Below are 24,131 nucleotides of genomic sequence, written 5' to 3'. Positions count from 1 at the left end.
TTTAGCGATGTTAAAATTAATGCGTCACTCCATTATTCATTCATCTACTTCTTGTCCATATTTTTTGTGATGCTTTTATTCTCATATTCTTGTCCTCTGTAGTTTGGATGTTAACCACAAATGTTATAATAATAAAAGTCTTAAATTACCCCATGGAATTCTAGTAGTCACTGCCTTGGGCACAGTTTTTCCATTTATCATACATCTTCTGCGTCCTATTGGTAATCCAACAAGACTGTTTCCCATTAATAATAATAATCCTTGCAATTGCTTTAGCGCTTTTCACGTCGGGAGGACGTCCCAAAGCGCTTCACAGAACACACTGTAAAGTGAATTGACTGTATATTTGTGGGCGAACGCGGCAGCCAATTATGCACAGCAATGTCCCACAAACAGTCGTGGATTGAAAATGACCAATTTATTATTGTTTTTGGTTTTGGAGGGATTATTATTAGGCTCTGTGTGGAGTAAGGAAACTTGCCCAAGGTTTCGCCCTCAGGTCAGGTCAACTCAGGTCTCTCGCTTGCAAATTAATTTCCACATCTAAAAGTTCCACATGTGAATCTGTCACTGGGGGCAGGGAGTCATCCCACTCAGTTCCTGTGAGCCCTGCAAGCCAAAGCCCTAATGAATAGAGTGGTCCTAGCTGTACAAGCAGCGGGAAAGCTTGCCAGACAGCAATATCAGTGGTAAGCTACACAATTTTAGCTGGTTAGACTCCAGCAGTTACCCCAACCCACACTCTTGGGTCTCTAAGTCTTGGCTCTTGTCAACCTGTACCTAGTGCTTTCCGTAATTAGGTAAGCAGGATGCATCCATCCCGGGAGAGAGTGTGTATTCCATTCCAACAATCTATCTCTGGGATTTCCATGTGTAGTTGGCGTCCATGGAAATCTCAGCTTGGTTTGGATACTCTTAAGCAGATGGGTTTCCGCATTTGTCAGATACCCGCATGTGGCCGACAGTAAAAAAAAAGGAGAAAATCTGTTATGCCTCCTGATAATCCAAGCAAATACAGTGTTAGCCACTAGTTATTGCTTCAAAGAATTTCAGTCAATTTGTGAGTCCGACCTATTGCTTTTTCTACTTGTGACTCTTGTGTTTTCTTTTTAGGATGTGTACTTGTAGTATCCCGGCCTTTATCTCTCCACCTCACTTCCCTCTGCTTTTACTTCCCGCCTGAAGGACTACTTACCTCTTCGACTGTGCTTTTAGCCACCTCCCCTCAATCTGTCAGCTCCTTTCCCTTGGGTTCCTACTCAGCCTTTAATGCATTCTATAAGTGTAAAAAGTGTAATCTTTCCAAGCGATTTCCCCACTGAAGATGTTAAGCAATTTCCCCACTTCCCAGATTCATTTCCCACTCCTTTTGAATTTTGAGAATGTTTGCAAATGTCCATGTTTGCAATTGCAATCGCTCCCTCCATTATTTCCTCAGGGTTTATGAAGCTCTTAAGACCTTAACTTCGCCATTCACACTAATTAATGTTTGACTTGTAGAATTTGAAACTTGGCTTTTATAACCTGTTTTTGCATTTTGTCAATATCTGGGTAGCAAAATATATTTGTGGTTCATACCATATATGTTGCACATTATAGGACTCCATTTATAGACTTTGAAAATTTTATGCTGTTGCTTTGTAACGTTATTTTTGTCTAATGGTGGATTCCAATGATTACTTGGACACTTGGGTTATTTACTGAATTGCTATTCCGCATTCTGTCGGCAGGTCAGCCCTCCAGATGTATACATTGAGAGGTTTAATGCAGCACTCAGCCAGTACATGGGAGCTCTGCAGAGTATTGTGCCTCTATTCATTTACATGGTGAGTAGCTGCTTGTACAGTAGCATTTTATGATTGAATGCAATGATTCGTGTAAGTGTTACTCACTAACGGTTCCTCAGGGGCCACAATCCTTGGTCGAGGGGAATGTTGGAAGTCACTGTACTATGGAGTGACTGGAAACGTGTCTGCATTCACCATCAAGTGACCTGCTGATATTAATCCTGCCACTACAGGTGGTGGTTGCCTAGTGGAGGAAAGGCACTTCCCCACAGGCAGAGGGATAAATGGTTCTATTCCTTTGCCTCCTTTTCCCAAAGTTCAGGAACAGTTCAGTCAATGTTCCACTGCCGGTCAGGCCCTGAAGAGAGGAACCAAAACCTGGAAGAGCAAGTCTGCTGAAGGTTGCTGGTGCAAATAAACCCCAAACCGTAAGAGTCCCACAGATTAATGTGCTCATATATACACTGGGCCCAGTTTTACTTGTTTTCCTTAGCTTTTGTTGTAAGTGGACATTGTATTAAATGAAAGGACCTTCCTTCATTGTTCCTTTGCAGGTTAAATCTGAATTGCAAATTCCAGTGACTCAAAAATCTTCATGTTCTTAGTTGTAATATCATGATCAGATGAAATTTTGGAACCAAAATGAAATTGAGTCTTAATTTTAAAAACAATTTTCCATTTTTTTNCCACAAAGACTTAACGGAAAGCTGTGTTCCAAATTAAGACTTCTCCAAATTCTACACAACCTTAAATTGGAGACTAAGGTTTCTGTGGCCTCCACTCTGAAACGAGAGTTGTGTTTAATATCCAGTAATTTATTTTGACGTAAATGGAATTAGATTTGACAGCACATCACAATGCCTGAATCTGCTGATTTTGGTTTTTAAAGCTGCGTTTCCAAAGTCGTCATTCTATGTTTCAGACTAATTTTGTTCATCCTCAGTGAGATTTTTATCCGCTCACCTTTTAATAGAACCTTGGATTAGAACCTTTGATAATTTCAGTGAACAAAATATTGTTAATTGGAGTTTCGGAAGCACTCAGGTTCACTTAGTTTTGGTTGACTCCAATGCTCTTAATAGAAACAGGAGTAGGCCATTCAGCCCCTTGACCCTAATCCGCCATTCGTTCTGATCTGTACCTCAACTCCAATTACCTCCCCTTGCCCTTATATCCCTCAATACCCTGACCTAACAAATATATAGCGGAGTAGTTTTGCCCCCATAGTTAGCTGATACTTTGTGACAATTATTAAAGCGCGTTATATTTGTCAAGTCCTAAACAAAAAAAAGTACAACTGTTTTTCATGGAATCATCCAAGAATTAAGATATAATCAAGTTTCCTTACTCCACATGCCTCTGTTTACCTGGCAGTAAGTAGGAACCCGCTGTTAGTCAATTGGCGGATTGCTTCTCCGGTGTAATAATCCCTTAAAAAAAATAATTATTTGGTCACTCAATGCATGTCTGTTTGTGGGACGCTGCTGTACCCAATTGGCTGCCATGTTTCGCCCACAAAATATACAGTCAATTCACTTTGCAGTATAATCTATGAAGCGCTTTGAGACGTCTGGAATACATGATAAGGCGCTATATTAAATGCAAGGATTATTATTCTAATCATGACCGCCTGGCTGATGGGCAGGCAGATAGTCCAATGGGACTGTAAACTCACTGTCAAAAGTTGCGGTTTCCACGCCGTGATTTTCTTGCAGTCTTATCCACAGAAGGAATTAATTATGTATTTGATAAATGTCATGTTTACACATGAGTTGTAAATCTTTGGACACCTTGCCAAATGCTATTACTAGATAATAGCATTGATTAGAATGATAATCAGTTGTAGTTTTATGTTGCAAAAGGGTTGGGTAAAAATAGTTCCTGATCGTGTGCAGCAAGGGGACAGTTTGCTCACTGGCTTGTTTTGACTGACTTATTTCTATTGTAAGTCTGAATCAATGAATGAACTGCTGTTCCATGTTTTCATTGCCTCAGACATGCCTGCTACTGCTCTTTTCACAGCTTAGGAACATTTCGATCTACATCTACATCGAGCAGTTCCCTTTCTTTCCAATTCCTGTGCCTCTTCTACAGCAAGAGCTCGAGAGCCATCACCTCTTCGTCTTTTTCGGCTTATGTTGCCATCGTCTGTAAAAATTTGTGCACCCGCTTCTGGTCTTCCACTAGTTACTCCTGTGATGTGTGTTGTGGGAGGTGTTTGTCCTGCTTCTGATCCTTTACGAGTGCTTCTCTGATCCAGATACGGGAGGCAGCTGTGCTGCCCACTCACCTACTTCCACTCCTTTGCCAATCCATTCAGTGATGTGCCAGGAGAGGTACAAACAGATCCCCTTTCCAGTCCTCTTTCAATTCAGTCAACAACAACTTGCGTTTATATAGCACCCCTCATGCTGGGTAGCGTCCCTCAGTGCTTGATAGTGGTGGAGACCTATCCCGAGCCAGTGGGGGAGGGAAGGGGGAGGAGGCCATAAGCACGATCAGAAGGGAAGGTTTTTAGGTGAGATTTGAAAGTGGGGAGAGATGTGGCAAGGCGGAGGGATTAAGGGAGGGAGTTTCGAGGAGTAATGGCTGAAGGCACGGCCACCGATGGAAGACTGGAGGGGACGAGGGACGAACTGGAGGCCGGAGCCAGCCGAGCGGAGGCAGCAGGTGGTGGAGTGAGGGGTCAGCAAATCTGATAGGTAGGGAGGTGCCTACCTACCTATTTGTCTTTGAAAACAGATACTGAAGTGAGTCGAAGTAATCTCTGGGCGCTTTTTCCCTTTGATTTAAAACTCTTTCCTATGTCATGTTGGAAAACATCTGGGTTGGGTTAGTGGTCTCTGGCTGGCTATGATTGGAAGCTTAGTGGTGTTGGGTTTAGATGCATATAATTACCATGTGCTAGTATTATGAGCTGGTATTTGAGTGTGCTGTGCCACCTGCAATGTGCATCTGCCCTCCTTTTCAATTTGTCAGTGTTTTTGTTTTATTCACCCATTTCCTTCCCATGTTTCCTGTCACTTTTACCTACTCCAATGTGCCAGGGTAGAGGGCTTCTTTGCTTATTCTGACCTTAAACATGTCCTGATTCCACTGCAAACTATTCTTCTCATACCGGTAGGGAATTTGCTCATGTGCAGCATTCTGCTTGTACAGAATGAGTCTTATCACTCGTTGCTTATTATATTTCTGCTTCTGGAGCTGTCTTACACGTTTAGGTTTGTGACAGAAACCGCCCTGTTTATATTCCATTTTGCTAGTGTTTTGTTTGCTGACGAACAATGTAACTGCAATTCAGTGGTGTCCAGTGGGAGCTCTGCTCATTGTGTACAATCACAGGACCATGTAATAATAAAAATAATCCTTGCATTTGATATAGCGCCTTATCATGTCTTTCAGACATCTCAAAGCGCTTCACAGAATAGACTGTAAAGTGAGTTGACTAACAGCCGGGTTCCTACTTACTGCTAGGTAAACAGAGGCTTCTGGAGTAAGGAAACTTGTCCAAAGTTTCGCCCTGCCCAGGAATCGAACTCGGGTCCTCTCGCTTGCGAGGCGAGTGCTCTAACCACTGAACTACAGGACTCCATGATAAACATCCAACACTCATTTGCAAGACACAATTCCTGGCTTTGTAGCTGGCTGCTACATCTCTGCACTAGCTGGTGGGAGATTTGTACTCACTGCCTTGTGTGACTAGGATCAGATGCTCAGAATAGAAGACCCTCTTTTTCCCTGAGGAGAAGCCAGTGTTCTTTATCTTCACTTCAGAGGAGCAGAGTGACCTTGCCCAGAAAGCGTTAGCAGTTGAACAAGTTTCAATCCATCATGTTGGAACCCAAATTACTGTAACAGCGTAACTCTATAACATCTCTACAGAGATGGCTTATTTTTTTTAAGCAATGGTTGCTGTGAGTAAACACTTTACAGTGACTGCGAGCCAGTTCCTTCAGTCACTAATTGGAGGGGGGTGTGGGGAGGAGCTGAAAATGAGCGTTATAATCACAATCTCAGAGCATATTGTGACTTTCCATTTCTCTCCTCATTTGATTCTCCAATTTAAGGGTCTTTTATCGATCTGATCCTGTAATAATCTGAGCATTGCTTCATCTCCCGAGTTTTAGCCACCTCTGCTCCCCATCACTGGGAGCTGCAAGCTGCCTCCAGTCTGGAACGCAAAAGAATGCTGTCAAGGTCTGGCATCTGTGATCGTGGCAAGCAGTTCATCTTGTAAATGCTGCAGAGAGGAAATAATAACTGGATGATTTGTGGACACTGCCTCCTATTGAATTGTGCTGCTCCTGTTGCCCTTGTTAATAATGTCTTATTAACCCCTATGGCTCTTTCCCTTTGTTAATCTGGGGAACGCATTTTATGTTTTTTTCTCTTTCCTTCCCCTCCACACACACACACATACACACACATATTTAAAGTGGTAGATTTGCAAAAGTCGAGTGTTTCAGTACAGAAAAAAGGAAAGCTTGCACAACAACTTGTGTGTGTGTGTATATAGGTGTATACATATATGCATATATATATATACACCTATATACACATACATATATTTATATATACACACACATATATATCTATATATATTTAGCACCCTTCATGCAGGAGCTTGAACAAAGCGGTGAGGGTTTTCATTTTGAAGATTTTATTTAAAGTTGAGAAAGTAACGGAGTAGCCTGATAGAAATCTTTAACATAATGAGTTACAAGAGGGTGAATAGAGCGAAGTTCTGTATTTTGGAGATGGTAGAGGAACAGTGCATTTATACTATAATACTTGTAGTTCTTTACAAGTGTGTGAGTGCGAGGGGGGGGCGTGGGGCGAGACACAGAGAGAAGATAAGAGAATATGTAGAAATGTTTTTGTAGCACAGAATGTTCCGTCAATTTGTAATCTTTAAGTGACAGTCCAAGTGCATTCACACAATTTGTGGTTAGCACATTCGCCTCGCAAGCCGAGGTTCAATTCCCATGAGGTGTGAAACCTTAGGCAAGTTTCCTTACTCCACATGCCTCAGTTTACCTAGCAATAAGTTGGAACCTATTTGTTAGTTGATTGGCAGATTGCTTTCCAAGGATAATGATCCCTTCTTAGGAAAAAAAGGTCACTCAATCCGCCAATGTTTGTGGAACGCTGCTGTGCCCAGTTGACTGCCATGTTTCCCCCATAAAATACACAGTCAATCCACTTTACAATATATTCTGTGAAGCGCTTTGAGACGTCTCAACAACGTGATAAGGTGCTATATCAAATGCAAGGATTATTATTATAATTTCAATCACGTTTGCTGGGGAAAATAAATAACAATTCTGAATTGTTTCGACAGATTCATGCAATCATTTCAGTCCAGAGTTCAACACATATTGTGTGGCTGTTCCAGCTCTCCCAGATTGTTGGTGTTAGATTCACATTTCTAGTGAATAGCAACAATAATAATGCTTGAGTTTGATACAGGATTTTATCACGATGTTGAAACTTCTCAAAGCACTTCACAGGATTTTACTGTAAAGTATAGGCAAACACTAGCAGCCAAATTATGCACAGGAATGTCCCACAAACTGCCATGAAGTGAATGATTAATTTTGCCTGGGAAATTGTAAGAAGAAACTCTTTTTGAACAGTGTATTGCTGAATCAATTACTGAAGCTGATTTAAGGATTAGGGCACCTTTACGTATGTCTCTTTGAATTCAGTGCTTAAGTTCAGTGCTGTTCTGAAGGGTTTTTTGTGTTTTCATATTTTGCAGAACAAATTTTACATAGAAACCAAACTTAACCGAGACTTGAAAGATGACCTCATAAAGTTGTTTACAGAACAGGTTGCAGAAAAGCACGTTTCCACCTTGATGCGTAAGTATGGCCAGATTTACGTCATCTCATGTTGTGTGCGAGAGCTGATTTGATTAAAAAGGAAGCCAAGCTCGAAAATCCTGTGTAGTTTAAAGCTTCATTGTGCCAGTGATGAAGAGAAACCATTTTTGCCAATTGCTACTCTTCCATAATTCTTTCCAGAATATAATCTCCTTTCTTTTGGCACCTACATATGCAAGGATTATTACATAACAATATACACTAGGTGGCATTGTTTCTTCTGGACACGGTCATCAATATCTAAGATTGAGTCTTAAACTCGCTTTTCAAAGCAAGAGCAATAACAACAACAGATTGCATTTATACAGCGCCTTTCACATCAGGAGGATATCCCAAGGCGAGGGACAATGAGGGGTTTACATCCGAGCTGCGGGTTGGGATCAGAGGGTCGGAGGGAAGATGTCCGAAGCTGTGGTCGAAAAGGAGGGTCTTAAGAGGGGCCTTGAAGGAGGCAAGGGAGGGCGAGAGATGGAGGGGCTCCCGGATGGACTGGGGACAGAAAGGCTAAAGGCTTGACTGCACTCAAACCAGTGCTGCTTCTACCTTGGCTGCTGTGCTTTCTTTGTAATTGATGGTTGCTCCGAGATTGAGACAGATCTGCGTGGACAGCATATACGTTGCTGGTCAACGGCTCTGGAAGTGGCTGAGATTGTTTCAGTATTTCTGCCAATGCTTTGGGTGTAACAGGCAGAGAAGTAGCACCAGAGGGCGTCAGTTATTTTCGGGTCAAGTCCCTGAAATCCCTTGTAACGTAATGGTAAATGCAGCAAAGAAAAGTTGAAACTCTTATTGCGTTCCTTCACATGACTTAACTAAGGTTCACAGCAATTGAATGTCAAATACAAGGACAGTCAATGAATGTCATCCACAAGGACACCAAATATTGTTATCAGTCATACATCAGATTCATCTCACTCTCTGACTGAACAGGTCTTCAAATTGCTACTCATTTGGGGGAGCGGAGTGATGAAAGGAGCTCTAGAAATAATGCTAGTACGTGCTGTGCGTGCGTTTAACAAGCAACAGAGAGTGTTTTTCAGTCTAGTTTGCCCTCCTGCCGCCAGTGGTAGTGTTGAAAAGTATCTGGATAGAGCACGATGTCTCGCTGTTGCCAATGGTAACAAGACCACCTCTGCCCAGCTAAATATGCATTAACTTCGGCAAGAACACACGTTTTAACATGCCATTGTGCATGTGAAGCCGTAGGAACAAGGAGAGACTATTCAGACGAGTTTGCTCCATTATTTGATTTGATTATGCTGGATCTTTTAATAATAATAATAATCCTTGCATTACTCTCCCATTCCCTGCCTTTTCTCCAATTTTCTTTGTATCCTTACTTTCCCCTTTTATCCATCTTACGCTTCAACGTTCTAGTTGATTCCATCTATGGAATCTTTTTTGAGCCGTGTCTGTCTTCACATTCCAAGTGTGTAGCAAGGCCCGCAATAGACGTCCAGAGGGTGGAGAAAACTGAAAAGGTAAAGGGAAATAAGAGACTGGTTGTGTGATGCCAGAGGAATGCACAACTTGTTGCAAGGACACTACAGTGTCCTCGGATTGCTTGTGCATTCATATTGCAGTGTGCAAATCACAGGTCTGTAACACAAACGGTGCATTGCGCCTTTGTTCCCCAGAAGCAAATTGCGATCTTCGTGCCTGCCCGGCAGCCTTCTCTAGTTTCCCCTCGAGTTGGGTTCCTTCATTAATGCTCTTAATTGAACCGCTCCCTGCTTCATAATTCAGTGATATATTAATAAGTCTATGTAGAATTTGAATGAATCATTTTGGAATTAATTGGGGCGGGGGGGAGTTGTTGAAATTTTCTAACTTTTTGTCTTACATTTCCATTTTTTTTCAGCTTTACTAATAGAAGCTCAGTCAACTCCATTTAAGATTACGCCTTCAACGATGGCAAACATTGTTAAAGGCTTGTACACTCTTAGACCTGGTAAGTAAATAAAGGATGAAAGTTTTCAAACAGTGCAGGCATTGCCAGTCAAAGGAAATTCATTAACCTTCCACTGGGCGTCCTCTTTTGAAAAGATGTTCCCAAGGTTAACTAAAATATATCTTTTTAAATAAGCTTAAGCCTTTGCAAGTTTGTATGTGGTTTGTATAACCGTTCTCTAGAAAGGTTAGCCTATGTTCTTTATACAAAGATGGAGTTCAACCAATATTTCAAAAATATGCTTTGGAGCAAACACCATGAAGCAATGGGTCATTCAACAAGAAGATGTATCATTTGTTATTTCTCAAGAACTGTTTTGGCTCTTGCTTTGGGCAGTTAAGTGCCTTGCACCAATTAGACTGCATACTTTGTGGCTAGATGCACATCTTGGCTTCTTTCTTGATTCACATTGTTTCACAGACAGAAGGTGGAGTCGATTCTCTTATTAAGCCACAAGTGCTTTGCTCAGCTCGGACCAAGATTGCTGAATTTTATGGATTGACTGAGTAAATTGAGTTTGTTGCCTCAAACTTTCTTAAAACTAGCTTAACGTTGAGTCCTGGCAGCAATTTGTTTACCAGGGTCAGTGGAATGGTGAACATTGGTTCAAAATAGATGGAGGAGCGAGGTGGGAGAGGGAGTTTGACTGTGTCTAGCGTCCTCAGAAAGCATTTCAACACCGAGGGTTGAGAAATGATGAATGACTGGCCTGAGAAAACTGCAGAGGCAGAATCCAATTGGAATGTTAAAAGGGAAATTAGATTTCCTGCAGGTAGATACGCGTGAAGCAAAAGTATTAAAGGGTGAGGGGAAAAAAATGGTAGAATGGGATTAAAAGATGTGCCAACTTCACCGTGTTTGTCGTTTGCACTGATGTAGTGTGGAATAATTAGCAAACACACTATAGCTGTTATCATAACTGTTGCTGATTCTATAGGTTTAACAACTGTACACTGTTGTGTGAATTTTTATAGTGGTTTATCACAATGGTAAGTTTCGTAGCACTTTGCGCAATTGATGTCAGATGTAATTTTTGTGAGTTGCATTCCTCAGCCTTAAGGTGAAAGACCCAATTCTTCTGGGGGTTCTTGGCTTGGACATCAGAGAAAAAAGTACCATCACAACGCAGGTTATTAGAAGCTTTATTGAATGCCACTATTTTAAAGTGCATCAGAGTTCCATTATTAGGTGGAGACAAGTGTATGGAGAATGAACTTTTGACCAGAATGCGATTTACTTAGGCAATTTTGATGACATTCATGGTGCACTAACAGCAGGCTCCTCAGTTACCCGGTGCAGAGAGAAAACTGTGAAGCAAAGGATGGAGCGAACATTCTGTTCCCCAGCAGCCTGACAGCTTTGCATTTTTTTAAAAGTAATATACCAACCTAGCTGCATCATTAATTAGTAGTGCCATTTCTAATTTCACTGGTCTTTTTTTCAGTGATTCCTTTCAGGTTGTGAATATGATTAGGCTGTCATTTCATCGAGAAGATGCACAACAAATGCCATTGAAATGAACAAATTGGAGATTTGATCCAGCTTTTACAAAGTAGTAAAAAGGATGGGAAACGACAACAACTTACGTTATATACAGCATTCGTCATAGAGGGTAGCATCTCGGAGAGCTTAACAGTGCCAGAGCCTGACGCGAGCCGTGGGAGGTGAATGTAAGGACGGTCGAAGAGACGTGATCTGAAAATGTGATTAGGGGGGAAGGGGGCAAGTCGGAGGGATTGAGGGAGCGAGTTCCAAAGTTTCGGAGCGTAGGGCTGAAGGCACGGCTGCCCATGGTGGAGAGGAAGGGACGAGGGACAAGCAGGAGCCCGGAGCCAACCGAGGTTACTTCGGTGACTTCGATAAGATGCTGCTAGGCGTTTTGCATATCTGCCAAATTAAATGATCACAATTAGCGTTTCACACCCGTTTTGAAAATATGGCAAATTAGTCTCAGCTGAATTGATGTATTGATTGGTTTCGACAGTGTTTGCTCTGAAAGGGACTTAAATGTTGTGGCTAATTTTCTTGCTGTCGCAAATTGAATGGATGACGCTTCCAAATCCACCTGTCCAGGGATATAATCAGCGAATTTCAAATGGAGTCTCGTTTCAAAGTCTGGCCTTTTCTGTATCTGTTAGTGTGCTAGTCGTCTCCTTCTGTGCAAATGACTGCTGCCTTGCCCATTCCTAATGGCAATATGTGTCCGAGTCTCCAGTGTGTGACGTGATACTATTTGTTAAAGAAAGAGAAATTGTGTTTTTGTAGCACCTACAAATGCGTCTCAAAGAGTGTCACAGTAATTACTGTTGCAGATGATTGGCTGTAGGCAAACAAGACTGACATGCAAAATTGTACAAATGAACAAAAAGCACATGATGACTGGGAGAAACTCTTCTTTTCAAATTGAGCCATACTCCACCTGAAGAACCTGGTTTAATGTCTGGTCAGTTGTCAGCCTGGCTCATTTGGTAGCACTCTCACTGCTGAGAGACGGTTGTGCGTTCAAGCCCACGTTGGCATTTTAAGATAAGAGCTGTTGTGGTTTGGTCCCATCTGCCTGTTCCAGGTGGACGTTGAAGCTGTAATGGAATATATTATTCAAAAAGAGAACTTGAGTTTCTCCTGGTATCCTGGCAAACAATTCTTCAAAGGGGAAAATGAACTGTATGTGGGACATTGCTGTGTGCAAATTGGCTGACAAATTTCCCAACAATTACTGTCACCAAATTATAGAAATGTTCTGTGAAGCACTGAGAACTTTCAGTGTGCTAACTCACCATATCAAAGTGAAGGGCGATTATTATTTTACTCAAAGGATGGCACCTCTGACAATGCAGTGCCTTCCCAGTACTGTACCAGGGTGCCAGCCTTGATTGAGCTTCAGTGAGGATTGAACTCTCACCATTCCTGCCCAAGGTGAGTGTGCTATCAATTGAGTCAAGCTTAATCATCAAGTTCGAAACAGTGTAAAATAAAAATAATCCTTGCATTTGATATCGCGGCTTATCACGTCGTCGAGACGTCTCAAAATGCTTCACAGGATATACTGTTCTTTTGAGTTTAATTACTTTGAGACTGTTCTGTAAACCAGTGATGTCTTGAACTTTTTTTAAAATTAACGTTTTGAATCTATTTGGTATACCTCCTGTCAAAACCAAAATCGTTAATATTAACTTGCTACTTAAATAAAAAGTTTGTGTTCTTATCTATGTGAACACAGTATTAAAATAGAGTGGCAAATTCACCCTACTTTATGCCGTAATAAATCATGGGTTTCGGGACTGTGCCTTGTTTGTCTGCATGTGAGAGGAACAAAAAGAAGTTGGTTACCTTTGCAGTGATGATTTGCACCGCAGGAAGGGTTTCAATTTCCAAGCTTGAAGAATGCTGGTGTTTTATTATAAGGACTTTGAATCAGACTTTCTTATCAACTTGCTCTTCGAATAAAGCCAGGCTGTCTGTAGTCAAATAAACTTGCCATTTTCAAATAGACGGAAATACATATATTGATATTTGTTCTATCCAGTGCTATTAATGTCTGCTTAGAGTTTGACTTAGAGTAGATCTGAGGTTAGGTAAAACTCAGTCAGGGTTGTTATTGGGTTAGTGTTTTATTCTCTTTTCTTTGTAACTAACGTTTGTTTCCAGTAAATTTATGGCATATTTGTCAAAATTTCCTTTCTATAATATGGCTATAATATGGCTATAATGGTTGTGACAAATCTGTATAGAAATCTTGTCTTTCCTTCCCGGAAATTTAGATATTCTCTGAAACACGAGTGATGTAGTATTGGTCATCTGAGTTTATTGATTAACAGGAAAGAGGTCAATTTACGAGTTTACTGCATGCTTTTGCCAGCGTTTTCCGGATCGAGATTAGGATAGAACACAAACTGACTCATTGCTTGTCTCTGCTTTATAACCTCTCGAGTCATAAAATACTCAGCATGAGAGGTGCAGAGCCAGGCTGCACAAGATATGGAAGTGTTGGAACAAACATCTCCTCCACTGCTTTTTTATTATTCGTGTCTGACTATGAACGTATGTATGTTCCTGAAATAACTTCTGTCAGCTCTGAACTCTAGCAGTTTATTACCCGTTTTCTACAGGGAGATGGGAGACTAAGTGAGGGGTCAGCCCAGGTTTAATAGTCTCTCTCTCTCAGTGCTTTGCACCCCCCCAAAGAAAAAAGATCACACGTACCTTCTTTTTTTAAAAAAGTGACAGATGAGCTGCTGAAAGATAAGCATTCTCTCTCTTTGAAGTTTGATTTTCTCAACCTTTACCTCTGGGTCTATCTTTCTCTTTAGTGAAAGAACTGGGATTGATATTCACGTGAGTTGCAACTGAGGGCAATATATTAACCCGGGTGCTAGAATGTTTCTTCGTATCGATGAGTAAGAGTTTTCCTTTCATTTCCCTCTACTGCTCTATTCTCAAACAATTTTTTCTAGGTTGTCGCAGCGCTTCTATAGAATGTGCTGTTAGATTTTTAGCAGCTGAGGAACTTAAGTGCAAAGACTTTAGTGGTGGGTGGGACGAGGAGGAAGGAGAAGGGAATATAGGGCTGGATGAGAGGAATAGGGCGAGTGTGGATTTGTGTGTAGCATAAACCCTGGCACGGAGTACTTGGGCTAATTGGTTAATTTTTATGCCGAATCATTCTATGTAACTAGTTTTCAGCGCTGAGAGATCTATTGCCTCTTGAGATGCTGAAAGGCACAGATGATGATGTACACAGATTATTTAACTTGAGACTGTAAGAAGATTACCAGCATCACAATAGATTTTCTTTCTTTTTTCCCCATCCCCAATTCTTCCCACCACCTTTCTTTCCCCTCCCACTAACGCGCATGATGTGTGCACAGACTCATACACACAGACACAAACAACCTCCCCTAAGGGAAATGACAAATTCCCAGCAAAACCAGTTGTTGCGATATTGATTAACATCTATTCACAAATTTGCTGGAAAAAATCTTGTTAGCAGTGGAATTGAAAATTATAAGGAAATGTGATGGTTCCGATGGAAATATCATCTGAGAAGCAGCGAGCTGGAGATGGAGGAACAGGTTTTGTTCAATTACCTTTGAGAAAAGGGATAACATTTCCCAAACTCACCCACACACCACACACATACACTCTCTTGTTTAAATGTGGAGACAGGCTGACAAGGTAAACATTCATTTAAATTAATGAGCAACTGCTTTAATGAGAAGGTGGTGTCAATGTGCACAACATTAGATGAGACAAAAAAATGAGTAGTTCCTGAACAGTAACTCCTACAGCCAAGCAGATTCAAACCTGTCGCAATACAGTCAATTCACTTCACAGTATATTCCGTGAAGCTCTTTGCGACGTCTCAACAACGTGATTAGGTCCTATATCAAGTGCAAGGATCATTATAATAAACAACCACATTAATAAGTTTGCCAGAGAACATATTATTTCGAACTAGTGGCAACCCAAAACTATTTTCTGGTGTCCAAGACTGCACATTGTAACAAACGTAACTTCATCTCATTATTTTGTTTTTTTGTTAAACTAGCTCGCTGGCAGATGAGTCTGGAATCTGGTTTTCTGTAGTTTAATGGAGCTAATTGAGATGTGAACAAATTATTTGAATTTCAAGCATTCGGAGAAAGCAAGGTGTTTAAATTGGGCCTACGGATTGAGAATAAAAGGGGAATGCGTATTTATTAGGACAGACTGTCGTGGATCTTTATTAAAGAAAATGCTGCTCAATTCAATATTGGGAAGGGGAGAGTGCAAATTTACTGTACGGTTAATTAGCTCGTGAGGATTCTGTCACGTTCTGGATTTAGAATAAAAAGAGTAATTCCAAATAAGTTCACTAGCCTACCCAATTTGTGTGTAGTAATACATTAATTGGCTTTTAAGAATTGAACGTGTTAAGAATTTAGCTCATCCAGAAATGGATTTTAAGCAGTCTCGTCACCAGGTGTCAGCCTGGCTCAGTCGGTAGCACTCTCACCTCCGAGTCAGAGGGACTTTGAGCTCAGTCTACGCTGACGCTCCAGTGCTAAGCGAGGGCTGCATTATCAAAGATGCCATCCTTCAGTTGAGATGTTAAATCAAGGTCTGCCTTTTCAGGTAGACATTAAAGATCCCATAGGACCAATTGAAAGAAGGGAATTTATGTCTGTGTTCCTAGCCAACAATTTGTCAGATAAAATGGCTCATCTACTTCATGGCTGTTTGTGAAACTTTGCTGTGTGCAAATTGGCTGCCGCTTTCGCCTATAAAATTGTCACTACAGTATATCCGGTGGCACTCTTTGAGACGTCCTGTAATGAAAAACCCTATATCAAATGCAAACATTAGGATTACTATTCTCCAGTTCCCTGTTTGATTCCAAAATTAATCCTTACTCTCAGAAGAATGCACTTTGTTTTGCTTTTTTTAAAAACATTTGCATGTTCATTTATGCAGGAGGATCCTCCTGACAGTGCAATTTGCATCCATTTCATATTCTCTCACAATCTGACTTGTTCTCCAAATGGACATACTCTGTTTGATTTTAATTATTCCTTGGAAGGTACATGGGCAAGTCGTAACGTGGGGAAGTTGTAAGTAATGTGAATGCATGGAAATATCTGTGCTATAATTCTGTGTGGCTGGTTCCCTGAACTTATTTAAGAAACAGCAGGGTGTTCTAATGCAAGCCCTGTAAGCCCTGAGGCTGCCTTCAAACCTCGGTTGTGAATTGCTGTCCGTCTCTCTGAATATAAATTCAGTCAAACTTGTAAATTAATGATTCCTACAGAAAAGGAATCTTGGCAGAATTTTTAGTCTGGAAAAATAAGATTTAGACAAGGTTTTCTGCTACTAGAGATCACTATAAGGAGTTGGTATAGTACCAAACATGTTTTATGTTATTTTCTAATTGCTGTGTTATGAAACACCAATACTAATTTCAGTAAGTTGCCCAGAGGTTTTAACTCGATCATGTTTGCCTCCCAAGCTTTTGCCCCCATCAGTCACCTGTTGGTGCAAAAAGATCTATCACTTCTGCCCCTTATTGACATTTTGGACGTCCTCATTCCAGCAAAGCAAACCTGTGATGTCGTCGTTCTGAAAGTCAATATTCCAGAACACGCTGTGGTCTCACGACTGTTTATAATGAGAAATGTTCGTACCTATCTGGTGACTTTTTTTGCCAGTTGCTTTGCTTTCATCCAGTATATTATATTGAGAAACTGATCTCAGTGGTTTAATTTGTGTGGGACAGATTGTGGGTATGATGATGTTAGTCTGCTCTGTATTCCATTGAGAGGGAGAGTGGCAGGAATGAAGAATTAATGCATTGTGTCGCACATTAATTTTCTCATATCTAATGTATGGCGTTCATTATTTTAAAGCTTTTAGTATTTATCAAGAGGGTGAAATTAATATCTTTCCAGTTTTCACGGCAGCTTGCACCCAGTGTACTGGATAGACACAGAGTCAATTTTCAGATTAGAAAGATGCTTCATTCTTTCCACCCCGGCCAAGCTTGTGTCTTCTGCAAGTGGGATTGCAGAATCAAAGGCAGTTGTGCACTGTGGACATTTGCCAAGCTTTCGGCAGCCTGGCTTGGATTCCAACACAAAGGTGAAAGGGTGTTGTTGTTCTCACCCAACGCGCTCTCTAGCACCTGTCCTGTGCAATGTATCTGATACAAAGGCTTCAATTCTCACTATGGCCCTTCGTGGATTTGTCACTTGTCACAGTTTTTTCAGCCCAAAAAGTGACACACGAGCATGAAAGTAGTGGTGCACTTTGCTGAGCGATGTTAAGATGACCTCTTGCCCAATAAAACAAAATGTATGACAAGTCTGTCAATTTTGCGCTCGACCTTGCTAGATAAAGTGTTGACGGGCGATGCGTTTTCTCTTAAACCAGAGTGGGCACAGATGGCACCAAGTCTCTTTTCCAAATTCATCCCAAATATCCTTCCTCCGGCTTTGGAATGCGAGCTGTCGGAGTATGCCGCTCAGGACCAGAAACTCCAGCGAGAACTGATGCAGAACGGCTTTGCCAGGTAAACCTCCTGCTGTAAATCACAAGCCTTTTCACATCAAATCAAATCAGCCAAAGCCGCCGATAAAAGTACGTATCGTACAATAGCCTTTGGGTTTGTGTTTGGTTGGTACTTAGTATTGTGAATTGAAGGGTAAAGAAGTAAACCTGAAATGTTGCAAACAAGCCATCCTCTTTGCAGATTTTACTAAGCGATCATGAATATTACCATCAATAAATAATTCTAGGTATACAATGTAGACCTTTTTTGGAGGAAGATGCCTAACTCCACGTTCCTTATTGTTCACGGTCGAGCCCTTGTGTAGATTTACCAGTGTGCGTGTATACAGGAATTAACACTTGGGTTTGGTTATGTTTGCCTCAGTTTCCCAGTGTTAGATCTCTAGATCTAAATTGCTCATTATTGGACAGACTGATAAATATCCTCTCCCACTGCAACAAGATGATAACCAGCAACGAATTGCATTTAAAAAGCGCCTTTCATGTCAGGAAGACGTCAATTGCTTTGGTCAAAGGCATGATTGGAATTTTTTAATTCCAATCCCCAATATCTGAGAGAATAGTCCATTTGGGGTAGTCTAACAATTACAGCACAGAAACTGGCCATTCATTCCATCAACGCTGTGTTGGTTCGAAAGCAATAAGTGGTAAGACTTTGTATTGCCCTTTTCCTATTCATGTTGTGTCCCCTTTCATTTAGAGAGTATAAATATTTATTTCACGATGTTGGGTGCAGGAAAGCAAGTGACTGAAATAAATGCAAAATGGCATCCTGTTAATTTTAGTGCCGTATAGTCTAAATGTTACAATTTGAAGATCAGTGGGAACGCTAATGATTTGTATTCCACCATTAAAACCGCAATCTGTCATTGCAAAGGTACTGTGGATGCAGGTGCCTGTATATTGAAGGCTTATTGAAGGAAACTTGCCAGTAGCTGCTTTACTGAGATTTCAGTTACAAACCTTCCATGTGGAAGGCATCAATCAGCGGAATGTGTTTTTCAAAGGCGATCTATCACCTTGCTGTTCAACTGGATTCTAGGTTCTAAAAGTATTAAAGGAATTAATGCTCTTTTATTGGCTGTGGGAGCTACCACAAGTTTAGTTAGGTCACTGAATTAAAGGCTAGGAACTAAAGAGGTCTGTATGTCTACATTTCAGACAAGATTTTACTTAAATCTATCATTGCTTTCTGTGGGATGACAAAAAGCTATTTCCGTCTCTCTTTTATATACTGAAAAGTAACATGTATTTCATTGGTAACTTCCAGGTGTTGATTTTAATTTCACCGCACAGATTGTAAACTTAAATGCATCACGGGTCTCAACATATACCCTTAACATGATTCCTTTCTCAATAAAGAAAGCCACATTATCAATGCTCTGATCTTAGCATTATTAAAATTGTCCAAAGACCCAGTCTTGCTCTGCAGTATAAGAGTAATTTTTAAAACATTTTTATGACAATAATGCTTGCATTTGATATAGCACCTTATCATGTCTTTGAGATGTCTCATAAAGCGCTTCACAGAATATACTGTGAAGTGAATTGACTGGATATTTTGTGGGCGAAACATGGCAGTTAATTGCTCACAGCAGTGTCCCACAAACAGTCGTGGATTGAATAACCAAATTATTATTTTGATTTTTTTTGAAGGGATCATTACCCCCGGAAAAGTGATCTGACAATCAATTAACAATCGGGGGTCCTACTTACTGTTAGGTAAACAGAGGTGTGTGGAGTAAGGAAACTTGCCCAACATTTCGCCCTGCCCGGGAATCAAACCCGGGTCCTCTCGCTTGCGAGGCGAGTGCTCTAACCACTGAACTACAGTACTTGCTATTTAGTAACACTTTGCCTTTAACTCTGATTTCCAAGAAGTAAAACCTTTTTTTCTCTCTTCCCCCACCCCCCGCCACCCTCTCTTTTTATTAGAGGTGATCAGTCACGTAAAAGAGCTGGAGAGGAGCTAATGTATAGTAAGTACATTTTAAATTCAGTACCGTATTGCAAATCTTAATGTTACTTATCAGGCAGTGCAGAGTGCTGTTTAGATAAAAATGTGAGCAATCATTTTCTTTATGACTTGAGCTGGTTGAAGCTAGAGAAATATAAGTATTCGGTGGTTTGCTATTCCATTTTCTGTCTTTCCAAATGTTCTTATCCTGATCCTCTTGTGTTTCAGATGGGTCAACTTCATGTGCAAGCGCAAGGGGATTCAGATAGTGAAAACAATTGACATTTCCTTGACAGAAAGACTGACCTACGAGGAGCATGCCACATACATGAGACTTGTGCAGAGATGGGGACCTACTGAAGATCAGCCCATATTGCGTCCCCTTTCTCTTTTTTCCCCCCGCCACCCCCACCCCCTCAAAAAAAAAGACTTAACTCAATTTTATCTGATGATCATGCTGCTAACTGACTTGGGATTATTCTTCCCAGTGGCTCTTAATATGGCTTCCTTCCTGGATGTGAATTGTATAAGGTTTACCATGAGTGAGCTTCAGGGATCCCATTGATGGGATTCTGAATGGGACGCTTGCGAGAAGCACAGCTTCCAATGACCCATCTCCACCCACGCCTGACGTTTTATCATGGCTTTTAGTTTTACACTCAGACAGCTTGTAAAAGTTCATCTATTTTTCTTCCATGTGTTTACCGCGACCATCAGGAGGCTGCTTCTCCGGTTTTGACCTCTGAACGTTTACTTTCGGACATGCAGGAAACTGAACTCTGCGACTGTTTACTGCGACTTACACGCTCATCCCTTCACTAGCCAATCGTGGTGTTTTAAGGCGTTCATCTTCCGCCACTGTTTTCCTGAAGTCGTTATTAAACCGAATGTTTTTGTTTCACACGCGCTTCATTTACAGAAGTGAGTGTACCGCGATGGGGAAGATGGTTTACGTGGCCCGGAAATATTTTGCTTTAACCCATGTCGAGTTTTCACCGTTGAAAGGATAAACCAAAAGTCAAACCTATAGATCTCATCACCTGGTAAAAATGCATTAATCCCCAGCTGCATTGTTTTTTCATTGAATGTACTTCCTGTTGAATACAATACAACCCAAAGTTTCTGTTACTCAGCACTAAATACTTGTCATTGCACAATAATGAATCCACGCTGCCTCTTCAAAGATGTGCAGCAAGTGCCATTATACTGAAGTGACTCGCTTCATTTTGACAGCATGAGGTCTATTGCCGTTTGATTTAGATTCTGTTATTTCCTTTATCTTTATTGGCCTGCAATCCTCAATCTGATTTAATCAGATGGCAGTCATGGACATGATTTGTTTTGGAAAAGGTGGGTGGGTGGGCCTGGCGGGGGAGGGGAGAAGATCACCTTACTTGGATCTGAGTAGCCAAAGTTGAATCGCACAATTTGATCTTGCTTTCAATATCGGCTGTTGTTTCACTGGGGAAAACAGCAATCTTCAGGAGAGGGCAGACCGGCACCTAATCAATTGGTGGTTGAGCCAATGAGTTTACTTCTGAGCCGTCTCCATATGATGGCAATGCTTGTAGGAAGTTTCTCGGCAAACATTTCTAAGAACCCAAATAGTGACTGGAATTTGGGAGGCTGTAAACCTCCGTTGTGCAATAACATTCTTTATGAGACTTGGGGGTCATTGTAACAAAACCTTTTTTTGATCATTTCTGTAACCATTGTAACAAATAGTTTACACTTCCAACCCCTGTCTGCAGTCTGTCTGTATGTTTTTTGCCTAATGATTCTTTGTGGAGGGAGTGTGGGTGTTATACAGCACAAAAGATTAATGTATAACATCATGTCTGATTGGATAAAATTGACTTGTGGAACCACGCTAACCAGTAGCTGTCTGAGGGACCAAAACGATAAGTACAACTGCTATTAACCACAACTAGGATACAATGAATAAGCAGCAGTTTTTATCTGCAATTACTGAATTGGTTTCTCAATGCAATAATGGATTCAGCTTTCTGCTGTCACTTTTGTAAATTACGGAACATTAATTTAGCGCTACAGAGGGTGCGAGGGACAAGCAGGAGCCAGTGCCAATTGAGCGGAGGTGCCGAGTGGTGGATTGGCGTGAGATCGGAGAGGTAGGGAGGTGCCAGGGAGTGAATGGATTTGAACACGAGTGTGAAGATCTTGAAGTCGATCCGTTTGGTGATGGGGAGCCAGTGGAGCCTGTGCCAGACCTGGCAAGATATAGGTACGGAGTTGGTTCGGGTAAGTATGCGGGCGGCAGAGTTCTGAATGAGCTGGATCTTTGAATAGTGGGGCTGGGGAGACCGGCGAGGAGTGTGTTTGAGCAATCTATACGGGAGGTGACAAACGCATGCATGAGGGATTCAGATGTGGGCAAGGTTTCGTTTTTTTAAATAACTCAAATCGTCAATCAGAAATCTAGGGAGTTACAGGACTGGGTGTCACAATGTACTAGAATAATATCCTTTTGCCTTTGGGACATAATAAAAGATGATCTTTGCATTTGCTGTAATACCTTCCACGTTGCTGAGCTGTGTCTTCAATATCCTGGCACCCGTTCATGATTTACTTTTGAAGTTTAGTGACTGAATCTTTTGAAGGTGAACGCAGTACATGAGAGAACCTTTCGAACATCTCTGTCTGCTTTGTGAAAGAATGTTGCACAGAATGGATTTGGGCAAAGTTGACCTGGAGAGTGGCTTACTCACAGCACAAACAGTCATCATTTAGCAAACAAGGCAATAAATAGATATTGTATAAGTATCGCTACATAAATATCACTGAGTTCTTAATGAATAGGTGACAATCTGTGATGTTTCACAGCACATTCGCTCTTCGTCAAGACAGAGTAGAACTTCATCCCTGTCAGCTCCCCTAAGTGGCTCATCATGCTTCAACTCTGCTGTCGCTCACTTTTTCCTCCACTTTCTTCTCCCCACCACAAAGAAGGGTTCCAAAATTTCATGATCCGACAATATGAAAGAAGTGAGCAACAGGAATTCCTTTCCATGAATCTATTTTTGCTAAATGTCTTTTGGGTGAGGAGAAGACTTCAAGTAGTGCCAATCTCCTAAGATTCCTGTCGAATTGGAGAAATCTGATTTTAATTTCTTCCATCTTCAGCCTGTAGAGCACAAAAGCACACGTGATATTATCAATTTTTTTAATAATATCCCACCGGCCGACTCCTTGTACGAATACCCCTCTACAACCTGGTAGTGGATTATAATATAGAGCCTTTACATTGAAATGTCTTATCCAGTAATGCAATTGACTTAGTTACTCACATACATCAGTACCAATGCAGATATTGAACATTTTGGCTGGATGTTTCTACCCTCTCATCACGGCTGAACGTATTGGGAACATTTATTTGAACTATAAAGGTACATTCCAGACACGATTGACACTTTTACTTAAAATAGAGAAATGCAAAGGGACTTTCTGAACGAGCTGAGCTATCGATTAGTGACCATTAATCTTGGCCTTTGATGGCTGGGGTTATCCTGACACTGAATTGAACATTTAAATGCAAATTCCTTGGGATTTGTAGTTTTTAATGAGCAAGCCACTTTAAATCAAAAACTCCTTTGTATTTCAGCAGTGCGATGGATTTCGGTGTAAAAAGAACAATTCTCTAAACTGCTAAACAAGACGAGATTAAAATCCTGGTGAGGTTAGACCACAGAAAGTAAGAGTGACCTTCAAATTTTCTGTCTCCCCATCTTGCAATGCACCATAATTCAGAGCTTTTACATTAAAAACAAAGGCCTCTTTGCACCATACGTTTTTAAAATGCTTCAATCTCTAGTCATTACAGTTTGAGTGCCAAAGTAGGAATGTTCGTACATCTCGCATCGCAAATCTGCTGTCAAAGTGATCGTTTTAAACTACTTAAAATTGACAATAAGCAAAGCTCTGCCGTACACAGAACAATGGTGTAAAGTTTGAACACAGTATTTTATGCCAAGACAAAGGAAGGAGTTAACAGTTGAAAAATTCAGATGAAAGTAATTAGCCTACTATTTGCACTAAAACAAACTTGTACTGTTTTGGTAAACTGCTAAAAAAAACAGTATATTGTTAATACAGAGTAATTTAGTATTGGGTATGTGGATTGTGGAGTCTTGTAATTTAGTGGTTAGAGCTATTTCGAACACTGCTGTGCGCAATTGGCTGCCGCGTTTCACCCACATAATATACAGTCAATTCACTTTACAGTGTATTCTGTAGAGCACTTTGAGACATCTTGAAGATGTGATAAGGCTCTGTATTTAATGCCTCGTTGCTCTAATACCCGATACCTAATAGACTTATCAAATGCAACAAGATTACATTTGTATAGCAATGCAATATTATTATAATATTTGTATTATTTATATAAAATGCAAGGATTATTATTATAATATTTACTCATCCATAGCTCTGAGGCAAATGTTCAAGAAGTTAAAACAATAATCCTTGAGTTTGATATAGCACCTTATCACACG

The 24,131-nt window shown here is 40.8% G+C and overlaps 1 protein-coding gene across 1 annotated transcript in view; it reads left to right on the top strand.

The window, feature by feature from the left end:
- cacul1 (CDK2 associated cullin domain 1) overlaps positions 1-22,153 on the top strand; it is a 41,296-nt gene extending 19,143 nt beyond the window's left edge. Inside the window, exons 4-9 of the mRNA XM_042336797.1 lie at positions 1,731-1,826; positions 7,549-7,651; positions 9,534-9,623; positions 17,529-17,667; positions 19,602-19,645; positions 19,852-22,153. Of these exons, the coding sequence (XP_042192731.1) occupies positions 1,731-1,826; positions 7,549-7,651; positions 9,534-9,623; positions 17,529-17,667; positions 19,602-19,645; positions 19,852-19,892 (513 nt within the window). The 3' untranslated portion in view covers positions 19,893-22,153. The remainder of the gene's footprint in view (positions 1-1,730; positions 1,827-7,548; positions 7,652-9,533; positions 9,624-17,528; positions 17,668-19,601; positions 19,646-19,851) is intronic.
- The last annotated feature ends 1,978 nt before the right edge of the window (positions 22,154-24,131 follow it).

This window comes from Callorhinchus milii, unplaced genomic scaffold, assembly GCF_018977255.1.
Source record: "Callorhinchus milii isolate IMCB2004 unplaced genomic scaffold, IMCB_Cmil_1.0 Scaffold7, whole genome shotgun sequence".
Lineage (NCBI taxonomy): Eukaryota > Metazoa > Chordata > Chondrichthyes > Chimaeriformes > Callorhinchidae > Callorhinchus > Callorhinchus milii.
The sequence above is the reverse complement of the archived record's forward strand: the minus strand, read 5'-3'. Positions and strand labels throughout refer to the sequence as shown.